This window comes from Triturus cristatus, chromosome 5_1 (genome assembly GCF_964204655.1).
Source record: "Triturus cristatus chromosome 5_1, aTriCri1.1, whole genome shotgun sequence".
NCBI classification, from domain to species: domain Eukaryota; kingdom Metazoa; phylum Chordata; class Amphibia; order Caudata; family Salamandridae; genus Triturus; species Triturus cristatus.
Window position 1 is genome coordinate 349,482,251 of NC_140587.1, and position 17,594 is coordinate 349,499,844.

A 17,594-nucleotide genomic window follows, 5' to 3' on the forward strand; every position below is an offset into this window, starting at 1 on the left:
ACAGATGTACAGTAATTTGGGCAGCAATGTCATCTTGACCGCGTGGATGCAACCAAGCCGGGAGATGAATAGGGGTTTCCACTGCTTAAGGTTGTTCTGTATTTGAAGGAGGGTGCTCGGGAAGTTGGCTTTGTAAAGCCCCTCTACTCGAGGCGTTAGCTGGATCCCCAGGTATTGAAGGGAGCTGGTCGACCACTCTAGGGGTGACTGGGATTGGACAACACGTGCCAACGCATCCGGAAGAGTGAGGTTCAGGACGTAGATCTGATCCACCCGGATCAGTCCGGCTTTATCAAAGGGCGGCAGACTCACAACAAAATCAGACGTACAATACACCTAATCGAGAAAGCCAACAAAAAAGAGATACTAGCGGTATTGGTAGGGCTTGATGTGGAAAAGGCATTTGATCGGTTGGATTGGACATTCCTCTTTCGGGTACTTTCAGCTTCGCAGACAAATGTATTCGCACGATTAAGGCTAACTACGCTCAACCCCGCTCCCAAGTACAGGTCAATAGGGTATTGTCGGCTCCGTTCTTCCGCACAAGAGGCACTAGGCAGGAATGTCCCTTGTCACCCCTGCTTTTTGCGTTGAGTATTGAACCATTTGCAATGACCATTTGCAATAATTCAGCGATATAGGGCATACCCTTTGGAGTGGACGATCACAAAATGTCGCTCTTAGCGGACGACGTGCTGTTGACACTCGCAGATCCGTCACATTCACTTCCGGCACTGCAACTCGAACTCACCAAATTCGAGGTTGTAGCCGGCTTCAAGGTCAATCTCGACAAATTCCATCATTTTTTAAGGAGCAGGTTGTGGGTTTTTAGGGGGATGGGATGGGAAGTAATTTAATTATAAAATTATTAATATGTTTTACAATTAATATTTATTTATTTAATATTTAATATTGTTAATTGTGGCAAATAATGTATTATTAATTATTTATTGATCTGTTAATACTTATTATTAATTCATTGATAATTATTAATTGTGTCATTTTTTAGGAGTGGGATGCGGATTAATAGGGGAGTAGGGTGTGAAGTAATTTCATTTTAATAAATGTATTGCTATTTGTTATGTAATATTTATTAAATAAATATTTTATAGTGTTAATTGTGTTAATTAATTTATTGATACATTTTTATATGTTGATTGTCGATTGTTATTAATTAATTAGTTATTGTTAATTAATTTAGTTAATTGTGTAATTTGTTTTACGAAATTGGTGGTGGCATTTATAGGGGAATATGGTGGAAGGTAATTTATTTTTAATGAATTTATTCTTTGTTAATTGATGCTAATTAATTAATGACATGTTAATTTTGTCAATTGTGTAATAATTTTGATGTTTGGCCTCACCCAGCACATTTCGGAGGACCTGGGTTTGCAGAGCAGTAACCCTCATCAGACCCTGACATCTGTTATCACACGAGTGCCCTGCAAGTGGCCAAGAAGGCTATGGAATCTGAAGAGTCCAGAAATTGAGGAATACTGTCTTGAGGACTGTGGGGTGACCCCCAGGCTGAAGAGAATGCCAGGCATGGGACAGAGATCCTGAAAAGGCAGCCTAAGTGCACAAAAAAGCAGGCTTCTAAAGGAATATAACACTTTAGGAGCCAGGAGCCAGACACCATCCAGTCCTGGTGGTGCTTACCTGCCACCAAGATGAAAACAAGACATCTTAACGAGGCTAGACAAACCCAAAGAAGAACTCTGGTTCCCAAGGGAGACCATGTTCAGTTGGGATGCAAGTAGCATACCCCTTCAGGATATCAAAAACTTCCACAAGGAGGGCCAGGGACCCAGGGGTCAGCATAGCAAAAAATGATGCTGGGATGAGGCATATGCTGAGCCCACTCCGCACTGGTTGTTTCGTTCATGGGGACCCCAGTTTCCAGGGACCAAAGCACAAAAAGCCAACTGCTGAGCCAAGGGAACGGGGCACTGTTGAAATCCAGTTTAGGAATCATCACTGGGCCCCCCAGTTAGCTGAGGACAAAGAGAAGTGAGGGCTGCATGCTCTTGAGAGGGAATTGATGGGTGCTCCTTCCAACCCTGTGCTTATGCCCTATCAGCTGATCCCACCCGCAGTCCTCATGAATGGAGGAGAAGGGAATTGCCGGCTTACAGGACAGCCCGGTGATGTCCCCTTGCCATTGTGGCGATCCTGGAATTGAGGCCAGGCACCTGCTTCAAAGAAAAAAACTCTTCCACATTGTTTATTGAAAATTAAAATACTTGAAAATGACAAACTTAACAGTGACTCCTTAAATGTATGTTGAAAGGTAATTTAATGCTTTCTTTGCAATGACAAAGATAAAAGTCTGTAGATATTTGACTGTCATAGTAAGTTGGTCCAATCCTTTATGGGTTTAATTGTGTTGCATCATCCAAGAAGGTGATGGTGTTTCTTACCTAAACCTGTATATCTTCTCACAATGTAGCCATATCATTTCACATTATATCCCCTTCATTTTACTGTCAACATTCTCAGAAGCCTCAAATCTAAGATGGCTAACCCCCTCCTCCATATAAAGTATCTCATACTCTTCCTAAATCACTCCCCGACTTGTGTGAGGTCTCCTCTCTCTCTAAGGCCAAGAACTGGTTTCCGCATATTAGATTATAGCTAGAGAGCCTGAAAGTTCTTTTTGATTTAGTGGGAGCATATTCTGCCACCCCAATGTAACATCTCCAATTTAAACAAAGTAGTGTTAAGATTGTCCTTTCATCTGCTAAATGAGTCCTACAGCCCTTGCATATAGCTAATCCCTGTTAAGTGGAAAGTTGTTGACAACATCACTGCTTTTTTGGGCCCGAGTGCGACTCTATTGTGCTCTGAACAGGTGAGTCATTAACTGCAGGAAGGAATGTTTATTGGCCTCCAAAGGTGTGATGACTGGCAATAGAGGTTCTAAGCCAGCACAATTTACATTTTTATAAAGTTACTTTTCCTCTGCAGTTATCAAAGATCTACCTTTGCCATCATGATATATTTTGAAAATTAATTGAAAAATAACTTTGAATAATTTTGCTAGTGTGTTTATCTGTATGTAGGTCAACATATGTTCAAGCAGTGTAAATTCTTGTCTTTTTTGGTTAGGTTAAGGGTTAGAAGCACTTTCACTTTTCTTTTTCTTTATATGAGCAGTAAGTATGGGTGCATTTAGGTGTTTTTTACATTCTCAGTTTCCATAGTTAATACTGCTTTTTCAGTCACAGAATTTGTTGCAAAAAACCTTTGACCAATTTTGGGAAATGCCATACATTTTACAACTTTGTGGTGTTTTATTAGCCTCCTTAAGGCCATCCAGCTGCCCTTTACTTGGCAACATCGATCTTCTAACCACTGAGTTGTGGCAGAAATGTCTCCTGCATGGTGACATACGTGTATCCTAACCTTGAGTGCCCTAACTGCATGGATCTCTGAAAAATTAGTAATGACTTTTTGTAAAGGGGGAACCTGGATCATGCATGTGTATCATGACCTGCCCTGTCTCACAGTAATGCGGTTTGACTAGACTGTGATGGGTGCACCAAGTGTTATCCTTGTGATAGTAGAGGGCTACTGTCCCTAGCTGAAGTTAAGTAATACAAGCACAGTGGTTGATTCCAGAAAGAATTACTGGTCAATGAGGGCTGGGCCTATTTTCAGGGAGATGGAGGGACTGATAAGGTTGGCATTGTGGACCAGGGAATCTTGCTACTGAGGAAGGCTTATGCCTTGAACCAGGGCTGAACTGGGAACCCAAACCAGCCCTGGCAATTTTGACGGACCAGCACCCCTGCTGCTTTTGTTACTGGGGGTCAATAATGCAGCACCACTGCAAAACCGGCCCCTAGAATCAAAAACGGCCCCCACCGCTGCAAAATCGGCCCCCACCCTTCCACCCTCTTGGGGAAATGCCTGATGCCCTCTACGGACAGGCCGGTCCTGCTTTGAACCTTCATAGCTCATATTTTAGAGAACAGCCAAGTGTGAGCCACAGTTACTTCCGTAGCCTGGACTGTAGGTGGTTAAGATAGCCACCACTCCTGCTGTGGCACACTTGTATTGCTTCGCCCTCCCAAACAATAGAAAAATGCTGCACTCCCACACAGAGGCACACACACGGCAAAGCAATAAAAACACCTGGAATGGGATTTCACTCTCATAAAATGAGGCACATCAAAAGACAGTTTTGAGAATAAAGAAAGGGGTTTTATTTGTGCAACACTCTCTAACAGAAAGGCTCTCCCAGATGTAAAATGAACAACATACAAATGTATATTTGTATATACATATATATATGCATATATATATATATATCTGTGTGTGTGTATGTGTGTGTGTAAGCAATAATAACACACCTATAAGTAAGCAAATGCAACTGTTAAATGCATTGAATAAAATACAAGCAGTTATTATACTGGACCACCACTGCAAGAAATAAACAGTGTTAAATGCAAATAATCAGAAAGATATATATACACTAAATACATCAGATGATTATAACCACTGGAGACTTGAATGTGCACACAGACACACTCGCACTTCACAATGCCAATAATCAAAAATAACACATCAGATGATTATAACCACTGGAGACCTCAATGTGCACACAGACACAGTCACAGATCAGAATGCCAATAATCAAAAGAAATACATCACCGATTGCTCCCTCTCTGCAATCTTGCCTACTCGGTTGGAGGAGCCCTTGACAGCCAGGCAGAAGCCTCGATCAGGAAAAAGTTCCTTGTGATAACAAGTCTGCTCCACAGCGAGCCCCGTCTGAGTGCCAAGATTTCCTGCCTCTAATACCTTTTACTCAACCTGAGGAGTCGTTTCTGGAAACCTCGCCCCCTTTCTTCTGTTACGAAAACTAAGCTGACGCATTGGTCTGTGTCAGGGTCAAGACAGAAGCTGTCCAGGCCACTGTATTTTGACTCTGAGACAGAGCTGTACATTCCGCACATTTCTCTGGCAAAAACAATCTCTGTTCTGAAAGGTACCAAGCACACATCCCACACATTATCTTAGTGAAGCTTACAAAAGTCTCCAAAAGTACAGAAAACAACCTTGAACGTGATAAGCCTAAACAACTTGAGTGATATGCAGCCCTGCTTGTTTGCACAAAGCTCAAGCTAGACAGAGTCAGAATTCAAGATGGCATGAGGGTATGTCAAAGCAAAATTCAAGATGACATGAGGGTATGTCAAAGCCAATAGTAAGAACTTCATAATACTTCCCAATGTATAATACAATGTACATTGGTTCACCACTGCCTATAACACTACACTCCAAGACATAGAAGTACATTCCACACCTTTCTCTCGCTCATGCTTTCAAACGCACATCCCACACATTCTGTTTCTGGCAAAAGACAAACACTGCCCCTCTGCAGCTACAAGGAGACACGAAAGAACTCTTCAAGGAAAAAAGTCACATGCAGGAAACATGATAGCGTGCATTCAAGATAACACCTAAAGACAATTAAAATAATGGTAGTCAAGGTTCATCATGTGGTCCCAATACATGAGAGTGCCTCTGGCACTGCAACACTGTCTTCCAAGAAAGTTCAGTGTAGATGAGAGAGCATTTAAAAAAAGCTGACATGCAATCACATATGCATCTGGATTTGGAAAATAAAGATAAGACCCTGATTCCCACACTTGTTTAACAGCACAGCTCATCAGGAGAAATAAGGTCATCAAGACTTTGAGCTGCTGCAATCAGAGCTGGGTACCAACGTTTTCCAGTCTTACAGCTGAAGGAGAGGACCTGAGGGCCAATGACACTTGCTCTGTACCTGGTGCACCATCCTTCTCCCTGTCTTCCTAGACCAGTGGGCCTAGTGAGGAGGAGGATAGATCCTGGAGCAAGCAGGCTGAATGGGGATCAGGTTGAGTGGTTCCCAGTGAGAAGAATGTGATGCTCCTGGTACAGTTGGGACTGGTGTTGGGAGGGAGCCATCCACACTCTGGGTGAAGTGAGTAACTCTTGTCACAACTGCCAAAAAGCAGTGGACTGTCACCAGGTATCACTGATCTCATTCAGTCTGTCAGCTGTGTAACCCTGTATGCCAGGAGAGGGCCACTGAGACTGTTGGGGTTGTTGCCTGTTGCCACTGAGAGACTCTGGGGGCCCTCAACCATTGTAACAGAGATTATTGGGGCTCTTGCCAGTGTGTGTGACCCCCTTATTCCAGGAGAGGAGCACTGAGACTGTTGAAGCTGTTGCCCAGAAGATTGAAATTCATTATGATAGTCACCCATGCATATGACCCCTTGATGCTAGGGGGTGAAGAATAGGATTCTTGCGGTCATTTCCAATGTTGGAGCAGTCCCTTTGACCAGTGGGGAAATCTGGAGAAAGAGCAGAAGCTGTGCAGCAGCACTGCTACTGCTTCACCACTTTACTGGTGAGAATAGCAGAGATATAGCCACTACACTCGGAATAGATCACCATCTTAGACTGCCACAGCTTGCTGACCCTGCAGACCACAGGAGGATGCAGTGTGATTTGCTCGTTGTTAGAGTGCAGGGGAGATGGCTTTGGACACTTCTGAAGGCCACATTTGGGTATTTTTCAAGGAGTGTCTCAGGCTCTTTTGAGATTTTCACAAGCTTGGCGGTTTATCACCTAGTGAACTGAACTTCCAAGGCCAAAGCCAGAGGTTAATGCACACTGCTAGTGCAGACTGATCCTAGGGTCACTTCTAAAATCCACCAGGGAAGCAGTGTTTCTGCATGGAGGAGAAAGGGGAGATAGAAGACCTGTAGGGTGTGAAACAACCCATTCCTCAAGGCTAGGGCACTAGCCTTGAGGCTTGAAGTTATGGTTTAATGCAGATGTGTGTATTGGACTGAAAAATCAACTTATTGGAGTCACTGTGGTTATTTTGAGTTATGAGCTCACTCATACCTTGTGACTTCTTCCCTCTGAAAAGCCTTGGACTAGTTGATCCATGCTCCTACTGAGAAGGAAGTGCTGAAGGGGAAGTACTTGGCTGAGTTACTCAGATCCCAGAGTAAAACAATCCCGGGGATAGCAGAAATAAAAGATCACAGATATCACAATTGGGCCCAGTAACCCCTGCTTGCCTCGTGGCCCTCCGAAAGGGATTTTGACAGCTAACCATAAACCTTTCTGTGGGGAATGGGTCCAGTTGCAGGAATAGAAATCTGCAAATCCTTTTCCTAGAAATCACGATGTAGATGTGACATTTACACCTGCAGCTTCCACTTGGTTGTTCCTGCAATATACATAATTGTAGCAATAGTTACATAATGACTGAAATCAATCATCTCTAAAAGCATCCAATTTGGCACTTTTCCAGATGGTTATTATTACTTCTTAGCGTATGTTTTCCAGTGATTTGTTCATTACTAAAATTGCACTCATATATGCTGATCTTTAAAATGTGCTTTTGGGCAACTGTAATATTGTGATTATTTTGATATCATTGTTGGAAATCTGCCCTTCCTGCAAGGTCACGCAAGGTTTTTTGCTTTTTTTTTAAGTCTATATTCGTTGCCAGTAGAATCCTGCTAACCACTGGTAAAATGCTTGTGTTACCTTCTTTAATCATGGCAAAATTTGTATACCCCGATTAGCACATTTAGCTCGCTTAAACATCCCTAGTACATGATACTACACGGCCCCAGGGTGTGTAAATTAAATGCTACCAGTGGGTTGCAGCACTCCTTAAGCCGTCTGCTGCATTAGCAATGTACTCCATGTCTCCAAACCTGCCTCTGCAGTCTGGGTGTGCAGTTTTAAACTTTCATTTCGACTTGGCAAAATAAACCTATTGCCATTCTTATACCTTCCATTTCAATATTTATAAGTAACCCCTAAGGTAGGCCTTAATATCCAATAGTTAAATGCACACAGGGTTAACCTTGTAACCCACAGAATCTGGGTCTGTTACATATAAATTGCAAGATGATTCTGTTGGGGTTTCTTTTTGCAGCAAAACTTTGCTTCTTGGTCAGGGGTTCAAAGAAGCCCCTTAACAAGTTACGTATTGACTTACAAGAAGCACACCACTTAGTTAAACTAAACTGTACTTAGCTATGCAAAGCAAAACATGAATCACATATGGGTGTTCCACAAGGTGTAAAATGGTGCAGTGCTCAGAATAGTGAGGTGATAACAAAACACATGGACAACATGTAATACATACATAAGAGCTTGTAAGTAATTTGTACAAAATCAATAGGGCAAACCTTCAACTTGTTATGCTGCTCTTTAATAGTCACAATGCTTCAAGCTCATAGTTTATTTCAATGATGATGTTTCAACCCATACATGTATAATTTGGAGCTGGGTCTTCATCTAAACAGAGGAGGGAATATTCTGTAAGTAAAAAAGAAAAGACAAAAGGAATGTGTGGTAAATGAGTGTAAATCTAGCATTTCAACTCTTGCATATCTTATTAAGTGTACTTCTTACCTCAAAACCCCTCACTGGTATGTGGAGGTATATGGCTTAGGCCTTCATGCTGATAGGCGAACCGGAATGTGACCCGTAGCAAAAGCCTAATTTTACACTTCCAATTATATCGGTTATGTTAGTAGTGAAGGGCAATAATGGCTACTTACCAACCACTGATGTAGGTATCCGGGACAATGGACCTCAAAGATACACTCGGGAGGTTAATAGGATACATTACTATGTGATAATTTGCAGTGTCAGGTATTGCCCTTTGATTCTAAATAATACCGCTTTACTTTTCACAGAGGTGACAAGGCATTTATCAAAATTTGTAGCTCTCCAAAAAGCAGCAAAGCCCTAATCAAGAAGCAAAGTTTTGCTGCAAAAACAAGCCCCACCAGAATCATCTTGCAATAATATATTAATATCCTTTGGGCAGGCTGCATGGTATTTAAAATGAGGACTTGTATATTTAATGTTTTACATGTCCTAGCTGTGAAAACCCTCCAAAGTCATTTTTCACTATGACAAACCTGCCATAGGTTAACACTGGCTTACAATATTGCCTTTAATTACTGCTAAATTCACTTGTAGAGGAAGCTCACACCTAAACCTGCCACCCTTTTGTCTCTCTAGTCAGGCTGGCACTGAGCTAGGTCGAAGTAGAGCAACTGATCAGAATTGCTTTAGGGTTGGACAAAGGCTTGCCATTCACCCACAGTGTGACACTCAGCATAAAAGTGGACCCCCACAGGCCTCTCTTCAGAACATTCCTAGATTTTTAAAGAATCAGACGAAGGACTGCTCAGCTGTCAGAACAACCTGAAGAAAGACTGAAACTTCTTTCCATGAACCCAGAACCCCAGACATGAATCCAAGAGTCCGTTGGCTGACCTTCTATTTGAGCTATATAGACACTATAATCTTCCAGAGGCCTCTCTCCCTCCAGCTAACCAGCTGACCATTTCCAACTGGACCTGCCCTGGACCCTATTGCTGGCCTCTGTTGGAGTTAATCCTAACCTTCAACTGATGCCCACCCCTAGTTCCTGGACCCTTGGCTGGTGTTAGAGTGTACATTTCCTGTCCCCAAACTACAAGAAGTGGATCTTGGAAACTTTTTGTCAACTTTCTGTCTGGGTAACCATTGGAGACTGGGATTGCCTTTGAAGCCACATCTCCCAAAGTTAAATCGCTAGTTGGCTTCAGCTTGCTGTTTAACCCCGCTGAAGGTGATCTTACTTGTAGAAACATTTCCAAATCCTAAAGATGAGGGCCTAATTGGGATTAAAGTTGTGATCTTCCCGGGGAGAAACCTCAGAATTTGTTTGATCAGAGATTTCACACCTTCATCGACAACTGCATCGGGACTCAGCTCTTCAACAACCCGCTGACTTTTAACCCCACTTTAAATCCAGCTTGCCCTGCTTACAAGCACTCTATCTCATAAAAGTTTCTAAGCCAGAAGAGAAATTTCCATCAGGTCAAACCTGATTCTTGTATTCGAACTGCGGTCAGCCTTAACTTTTGACTTTGGCCCGGTCTAGTGTGACCAGATGACTGCACTTGGCTATTTGTGCTTTTGGCACTATTCTTAATTTAAACTTTAAAAATGCACATCTCTGGTTCTACGTGTTGGATTTTTATTGTTTTTTTGTCATTTAACTTGTTAAAATATTATCCATTTTTTGTGAGTGTTATGGGTTTGTTCATGTGTTGTATTTTTACTTTTACTGTTTGAGTACTGTAAAAATACTTCACACATTTACTCTAGGTTAAGGCTGAGTGCTTTATGCCAAGCTATCAGAGGGCTAAGCACAGGTTTATTTAGTGACATTAGTGGTTCACCTGGCTAGGATTGTGATTATGATTTTGGTGAGTTCAAACCTCCCTTAACTAACAGTACAAGTTCTTACAATCATGTTTAAGACAGTTTTTTACGCGGTGCATTAGCAGTCAATATGGCTTGTATGTAGCATACGGAATTCAGCCACACTATCGCAATTGTATAACCTCACCTATTGTTTGAATTGCATTTCATTGGCACCAAACATAAACTCATGCGGTTTGCATGCAATAAAAAAGCTGCATCTCATTATTGCTGTCTTTTCCCCCGCAGGTGCAGGTTGTCAGTTTTGCTACCGAACACAACTGGGATTCCCTGGATTTTTATGATGGTGCTGATAATAACGCTCCAAGGCTCGGCAGCTATTCAGGTGAACGCGAATCCAAATGCAATAAATATTCTCCCTGCCCTGCCTCTCTCACAGGCCTTAGAATTTGAATACACCTCCTTGAATTTATAACAACTGACAAGCTGCATTGCATCCGCGAGAGGCATGTAGTATTGGTTTAAAATGAACATGTCTCCTTTTCCACTTTTTCAAGATGTTTCTTGCTTGAATCTACAGCATTAATAGGTTTCTTCTGTTAACCGCGTGTTTGTTTTTTCTCTTATTTTACTAGGCACCACCATACCGCACCTCCTGAACAGCACTTCCAATACCTTGCACCTCAATTTTCAATCCGACATTAGTGTTTCGGCTGCTGGGTTTCATCTCGAATACACAGGTTAGTGAACTGGCGCAAGACTGCTCGCCGTAAAAGATGACAGCACGGGGAAAGGGGGAAAGTATTTTCTGCGAGTCTGATACAAATGGGAACAATAACTATACGGCAAAAGACCTATACGGTAATATACTGCGTTGGTGTATGCATTGCGACCACATGTTATGTGCACAGAAGTCCAAAGCAGGTGATGAATTTCCTGACACGTGAGAAATCAGTATTTGCCTACAGCAGCTACACATATTACACACTCCATTAGGCAAAGAGATAACGAATGGGATTCGGATTAGTGGTTTTACGAGTACAATCGACGCCCCATCAACGTTGGGACTGTGTAAATAATATGACCAGATGCACAGCAAACAGACAGTCAAACCTCAGTGCTGCGGTCTAGTGTCATTTGGCAGTAGATACAAATGTGCATAGAACCCGTGATCGAATATGCATAGACCGCTGATAGAAGACTGAAGAGTGTATATAGTGCACAAGAACTGCAATCCACAGTCACAGGAGTCCCTGAAGAAGGGATGCCGCAATCATTGCAGGAAAGTAGTCACAGAGGCTCTTGCTTAATATTGCTTGAAGAAGCCTCGATGAGTCGATTGTGAGGCGGGGTGATAGTCCATGTAAAGTCCAGAATATCCCCAGAGAGGATACCAGGAATCCGAGGAGCCAACAAGGACTGCAAAACAGACTAGCGCCTGGGTAACACTTTTGGGAAAGGCTCCCGACACACGCCTGAGAGTCTGGGGCACACGTTAGTCCATCCTGAAAATGTCCAGAATGGTTCCCATGTAACGCACATGCTCCTTTGCAAATGGTGGATTGTCAGTTGAATCTGGGCTACACTTTGTGTGACAGCCCCTGGACCGCTGCTTTTTCAGGTTGTGCGCGGATGTGCATGTATTACTCCATCACAGGAGGCGAGGGTCAGATCACAACATACGGCAGTGAACTCCGTGAGGTCAAGTAAGCGAGCAGCAAGAGATCCGTTTTGGAGGAGGGACTGTGACATTTAAGACAAATGTTTTCATTTCCTGGTGCTTCACATTTTTTGGCTCTTATATTTGGAAGTTTCTTATTCCCTTTTAAGCACTATAACGTGATGAGACAAAAGACCTAATTCAAGGACTAAAATGAACAGTATACCTATTAGGTCGCACTTATGTCCTTCGCCAATACCAGCTCCTGTTTGGATTGAGATATCTCGTCTACCATTTCCAAGGTTCAGGCAGGGGAGACTAGTTTGCTTCTCTCTCTAATGATGGTGTATGGAAGTGTCAGATCTTGCTGCAGGTGACGCCTTCATATACCTCACCCCAGGTAGCACCCCAATATTCACAATTGTTTGCACTGCTGCTGCTGGTCCACTAAGGATAATCCAGAGGGGTTGGATCTCCTTTCACGTATAATGAACTGCAAAACCATTTCCTGGTGTAGCTGCTTGAAACACAACGGATTACAGGTTACTCTCTTGTTTGTCCTGCGCATTGTGTGCGGCCATGACATTAGAGGTCAATGGCTCACCCTGACTTTGCAAAGATACATATTCCTGTGTGATTTCTGAACATGGGTATCCACAAAGATGCCAACTATATTATTCATCCTCTGGCATGATCTGGATATTTTGATCGGAAAGTAAAATATTACCTCTGGTAGAAGCAGGCATGGAGCCGGTCAGAGGTTTGTATCTGGCCATTGTTTAAGAGATCCTAGTTCATGAAAGAGATGTGAAGTGAGTGTTCTAGACCAATTCTAACACAAAATGCTTTTTTGTTGTCATTCCATGAGTTAACTGGTCTAGCCAGTTTTTTTATGTATCTCAAAACACTCGATCACAATATCTTGACAACAATCAGATAACATTTGTCCACTGATTGCTAAAGAATTCTGTCTCATGGCTGTCCATCCAGAATGGTCGAAAATACAAGTTTTCCCTTTTTTCATAATCTTCAGCCTCACTCTGTAAGTCGGGGTAAACATGTTATTAATTTCATAAAGCAGTATGGACTGCTGGCTTCATTTAAACATATTATCATCCAGTTACTTTTCCTTCCTTGTCCTTTAAGTCAGGCGTGTCAAAGAACCCTCAGAAGTTCACAATTCTCAATGCAACCAAACATTCTTGGATCAGGAAACAAAGGTGTGTATGTCACTTGGCCCTTCACTAACTCATAGAAGTGGACTCCAGGGTGCCATGTGACTTTAAGTCTGTTTTCTTTGGCGCTGGAAAAGCTGCTTTACTGTTTTGGGTGGAATTCTCTTCCCATCCTGACACATCACTGGTGCAGCCAAATTCTCCCCTGATTCAAAGCCATACATCATTGCGACATTGGTGTGTGGTCTTTATTACCTTTTGGATGTGCGTTTAAGTTTGTTCTGTAAGCACAGAATGTTTGATGGACCATGTTATTGACTAATGTTAGCAGCTTGCAAGTTAAAGATGCTCTGAGCATGCGAGTAGAAAGAAGTGTCCCTTGAACAGAGAGGGTTTGTTCCTGGCCAAAACACTTACTCTCGAAACACAAACCAACACAGTGTCTAAAACAGGACATATTCATCTTAGATGGCATAGCCTTAGCCTGGCTGCACATTTCAGAGAAGTGCTCCAACCCTGCAGACTGTTGGGACTGTGCTACAGTAAACTCTTGCTTTGGAAATCTTAAAGTGCCCTCGTCGCACCTCTTGGTAGCCCTTCATACAGCTGCTTGAGTAGCCATTGCTGCGAGATCATTTGACCGCATCTCTCACACTGACACGTCTTTGATGCTGCTCAAGTTGGCGAATTTATTTAGATGAAGCTGTACCAAGCATAAAGCTTTTTATTTTGGCAATCCCTAGTGATCTTGTTAAACAATTGGTCACCCCAGGAAGCTAACACCGTGTTTGAAGAATGGACACCATTCTCTTTGAGATACTACCCTTCGAATAGTTGAAAAGACAAACACTTTTCTTCTCAGAAAGGACTCTTCAAGGCTGGAAATCAATCCCAACCACCTGCTGTTTCAGTGCTGGTTAGGGCAATCAACTCACACCAGGTCATTTCTGACTTCGTTTCAAGTTCTATACTTTTCTGCTACAAATCAATGGTTTCAGGCTTGTTAGCCTAATTAGTTTAATGGAAGCAAAACAAATTATAGCACCTACAATACCTTATGCTATGACGCACAAGTCAAGGACTGGAAGCCGTGTACTTAATGATTTGGAGGGAGGAGGTTACTCTGTTGCCAATTCGAAAGGTAGAAGGCGTCCGGCGGGTCAGGCAGTGTCCTTAACAGACTCTTTCCCTATATCACCACGACTAATAGTTCTAGAAATATTGCTTGTATTTTTAATCAGTAATTTTTAGTACAAGTACTTTATACATTAATGCTCTGATCTTACTGAATGTTATTCATTCTGTGAACTTGTGTTACATGGATTCACAATTTGTTTGCAATGGCTCTGTGTAAAGCACTCGTATTTGTATCTTCTCCATGCTATTGTGAAGCTGCCATTAAATGAACAAAAAGAGAATTACCACGTGACTAGGAGCAGATCTCCCTCTCCAGTATCACCCAATAGCATCATTCCTCTGCATCGCTGCGTGATTTTGGCGAGTAATGGCGCGTCCTTCGCTTGGGTCACTTTAGAGGCAGACGTGTGCTCACCCAATCTGCTCTTGACTGGTGCAGGGCCCATCTGAGGCTCACGAGCCACAAGTGCATAACGAATGTGTGTCTGGAAGCCATAAGCAAATAAGCTTAAATCTACTGGTTATCTACATTTTCCAGAAAGCCATATGAATCTGTAGGTATGTTGGATATAAAACGTTGGTGCTGTTTGTTGTTGCAACATGGATGGGGTTTACACCGTGTAGATTGTAGGTGCAAACTTTGGTACAGGCTGTACTCGAACGTCTGGTCATTCAGTCCCTGACTGAGTTTTAACGTCAACAATTCTACAATGTATCGATGACAGAGAAGCACATTAGGCCCCACAAGGATGACGGAGATCAGTAGATTTGAAAACCATGAAGGTTTATTAGCAGTTTAGCAAAGTTACAAATTCAGATCATTAAATTACTCACAAATCAATGATCATCATATAAAGGCATTGGTTAGTATAATTCAAAGAGATGCAAAATATCAGATACAAGACACACTATTTAATTTTGTCATAAGCACATCGAGCAAGTGTCGGTTTGCCCTAACATGTCCAGCTAAAAGGAAATCGAGAAATTCATATGAGGAGGAGTCAAGTAGGAGGTGTCAGCAAGTGAGGCCTCTAAAATGCAGAATCAAATACAGATTCAGTCCAGTAACTGAGCGTAGATGTGCACGGGAGTCCAACATTTTGAGCAGGAGCAAATGTGAATGTCTGGTCTGAGAGTGGAAGGGCGCACCTGATTCTAAGAAGCTGAGCAGTGCACAATTAATTCATACAATTCTCACAGAAACCAAAACACTTCACAATAATCGAATTAGTGTGAAGTGCTGCAGCTTGGCTCCTGCAACAAGAGCAAGCACCTCTCAGCCACAGGACCCTCTAGTGTCAGTGAGTCATTTCAACTCAGGCCTACACTAACTATAGCTAAGCTGACGTGTAAACCACACTTAATATGCGCGTGTATGATGTACAAGTTAGTGTATATGTTGTGCAAAACGAAAAACTAATGCCAGAGCGTCACTAGTGTGCCTGTCTCAGTTACTTTGTTTTCAATGTGTCAGTTTGAGCAAGGTAAGTCCTCTAGACTTAACATACCATGAGCTGGTGCAATCCATATCTCCTTTTTCAAGCAGGGTGCACAGAGCGCTACCATTATTCTTTTAAAAAGTGATGTGCAGATGGGCGGGGCTTATAAAGGAACAGCCCTTTGTGAGTATATCTCAGGGGCACATACAAGAATTGTTACAAGGTCTGTGTTATTCTTTAAAAGTAGACATACTCTTCCAGCAGACCCTTTTCTACCGACAGTCTCTGGAAGCAATACATAACTCCAGCATTTAGCCTTTCAGACTGAGCTCCACAGGGGTGACGGAAAGAACTGCTTGTTTTGTTCTCTCCCAGAAGTTTCAGAACTGAAATGATTTTTCATATAACTTTTCAAAGGGTTAGGACCACTAACCTGTGTACCAATTGTGCAGTTTTGTCCCTCGCCCCATGAGTGTTTCTCATAATTCCCCGGCTCGACAACGGGCGCCATTAAATGACGCAGCCCAGCTGAGACGGGTACATTCTGTCTACGGAAAGGCTAAGAGGGAAGGGGCTGAGGTGGCGCAGATAACAGACTCGTCAGCTGCGGCGCTGCGTCACAGCGTTTGCCCAAGCTGCGACAATGCACCTGTGAGAGAAATAAATAAAGTGTTCTGTTAAAGAAAAGTGCACAGGCCCATTATATATATATATATTTTGACAACTGGGCTGCTATGACAGACTCCTCACCACCTGCACAAAAGTGGGCGTTTGAAATAAAACATTGAAGTAAGTGTTGAAAACGAGGCTCTGATGGCACAAGTCCTATCTATTTAGTTAGCAACATGCTTGTCAAGACACTGACAGAACATAAAGTTCTGAAGTGAAAATGTAGAGATAGGTAATGTGCGATGTAATAACACAGCAGAGAATTCCAGAACATACTCTGAATTAAAAAGCACTTCCCGGAAAAAGTTGTGCATGTACAGTAACTAATTACAAACAGCACCTTTTGTACCTCTGCAGAGCTGGAGAGGCTGCGCTGACCCCACTTGTATTTGAACCTCTAATCTCCAGGCCGTGCAGGTCTCACAGCCTCAAAGCAAGCCCATTAGCGAGTGAATTATCTCCCCGAATTCTGAAGTTATCAACTTTGGGTCACTGCATGATTAATCCTACAAAATGCCCCACAGAATGCACTCGGATGCATCCACGCGCGGAGGGAGAGCCAGGCATCCCAGTGGTTTTCGTGCAGCTGAAGCTTTCTGAAAATATTCACCTCAGAATACTTGATTACATAATTACTGTAATTAGTTTACTGATTTGCAAGTGATGAGAAAAAAGTTAATTAGTCAACATGAATGGATAATGTTCGCTGGCTAAAAACACCTGCTGTTTGCTAAATGAAAAGGTAGTTCTATTAATATAAACGCGTTCTATAGTTTGTTGTTAACAAATATTAATGTCAAATAACTAATTTTAAGATCCTTGGTATAGCCAAGCACCGATCACAGAATTGAGCAACAATTTCACTACCTCAAAACATTGCAAAGAAAGAAAAAAACCTAGCGTGTTTCATTTGTACAGTACTCCAATGGCGTTCCCATCTGTGCTGCACTGAGTTCCTAATTCAGTGTACTAACTGGCCCCGTTCTAAGCTTTCCAACGTCATTCCCATCGTTCATGGCCTGTGTGTACCTGTAAAATCTGACTGAAGTAAAGGTTATCTGACAAAGTGTCCTTTTCATGGGTAATTGTCTCACGCTAAGTATTTTAGGGCCTAATGAATCTGTGGAAGGTCGCTGCTGTGGTAGCGCCACGAAGTCTCTAGTTCTTTGCCAGACATTGTCTGTGTTTACACTCCTAAAGCGAGGTTTTTGGTCGCAGGGTTTCAAGGAGGTGACTTCTGCTAGGACACGAAGCCTGCTG

The 17,594-nt window shown here is 42.5% G+C and overlaps 1 protein-coding gene across 1 annotated transcript in view; it reads left to right on the forward strand.

The window, feature by feature from the left end:
* The window catches only part of CSMD3 (CUB and Sushi multiple domains 3), a 2,836,509-nt gene that overhangs the window by 2,223,278 nt on the left and 595,637 nt on the right, over positions 1 to 17,594 (forward strand). The window contains exons 36-37 of the mRNA XM_085605076.1: positions 10,543 to 10,639; positions 10,890 to 10,994. Coding sequence (XP_085461202.1) covers positions 10,543 to 10,639; positions 10,890 to 10,994 — 202 coding nt within the window. The remainder of the gene's footprint in view (positions 1 to 10,542; positions 10,640 to 10,889; positions 10,995 to 17,594) is intronic.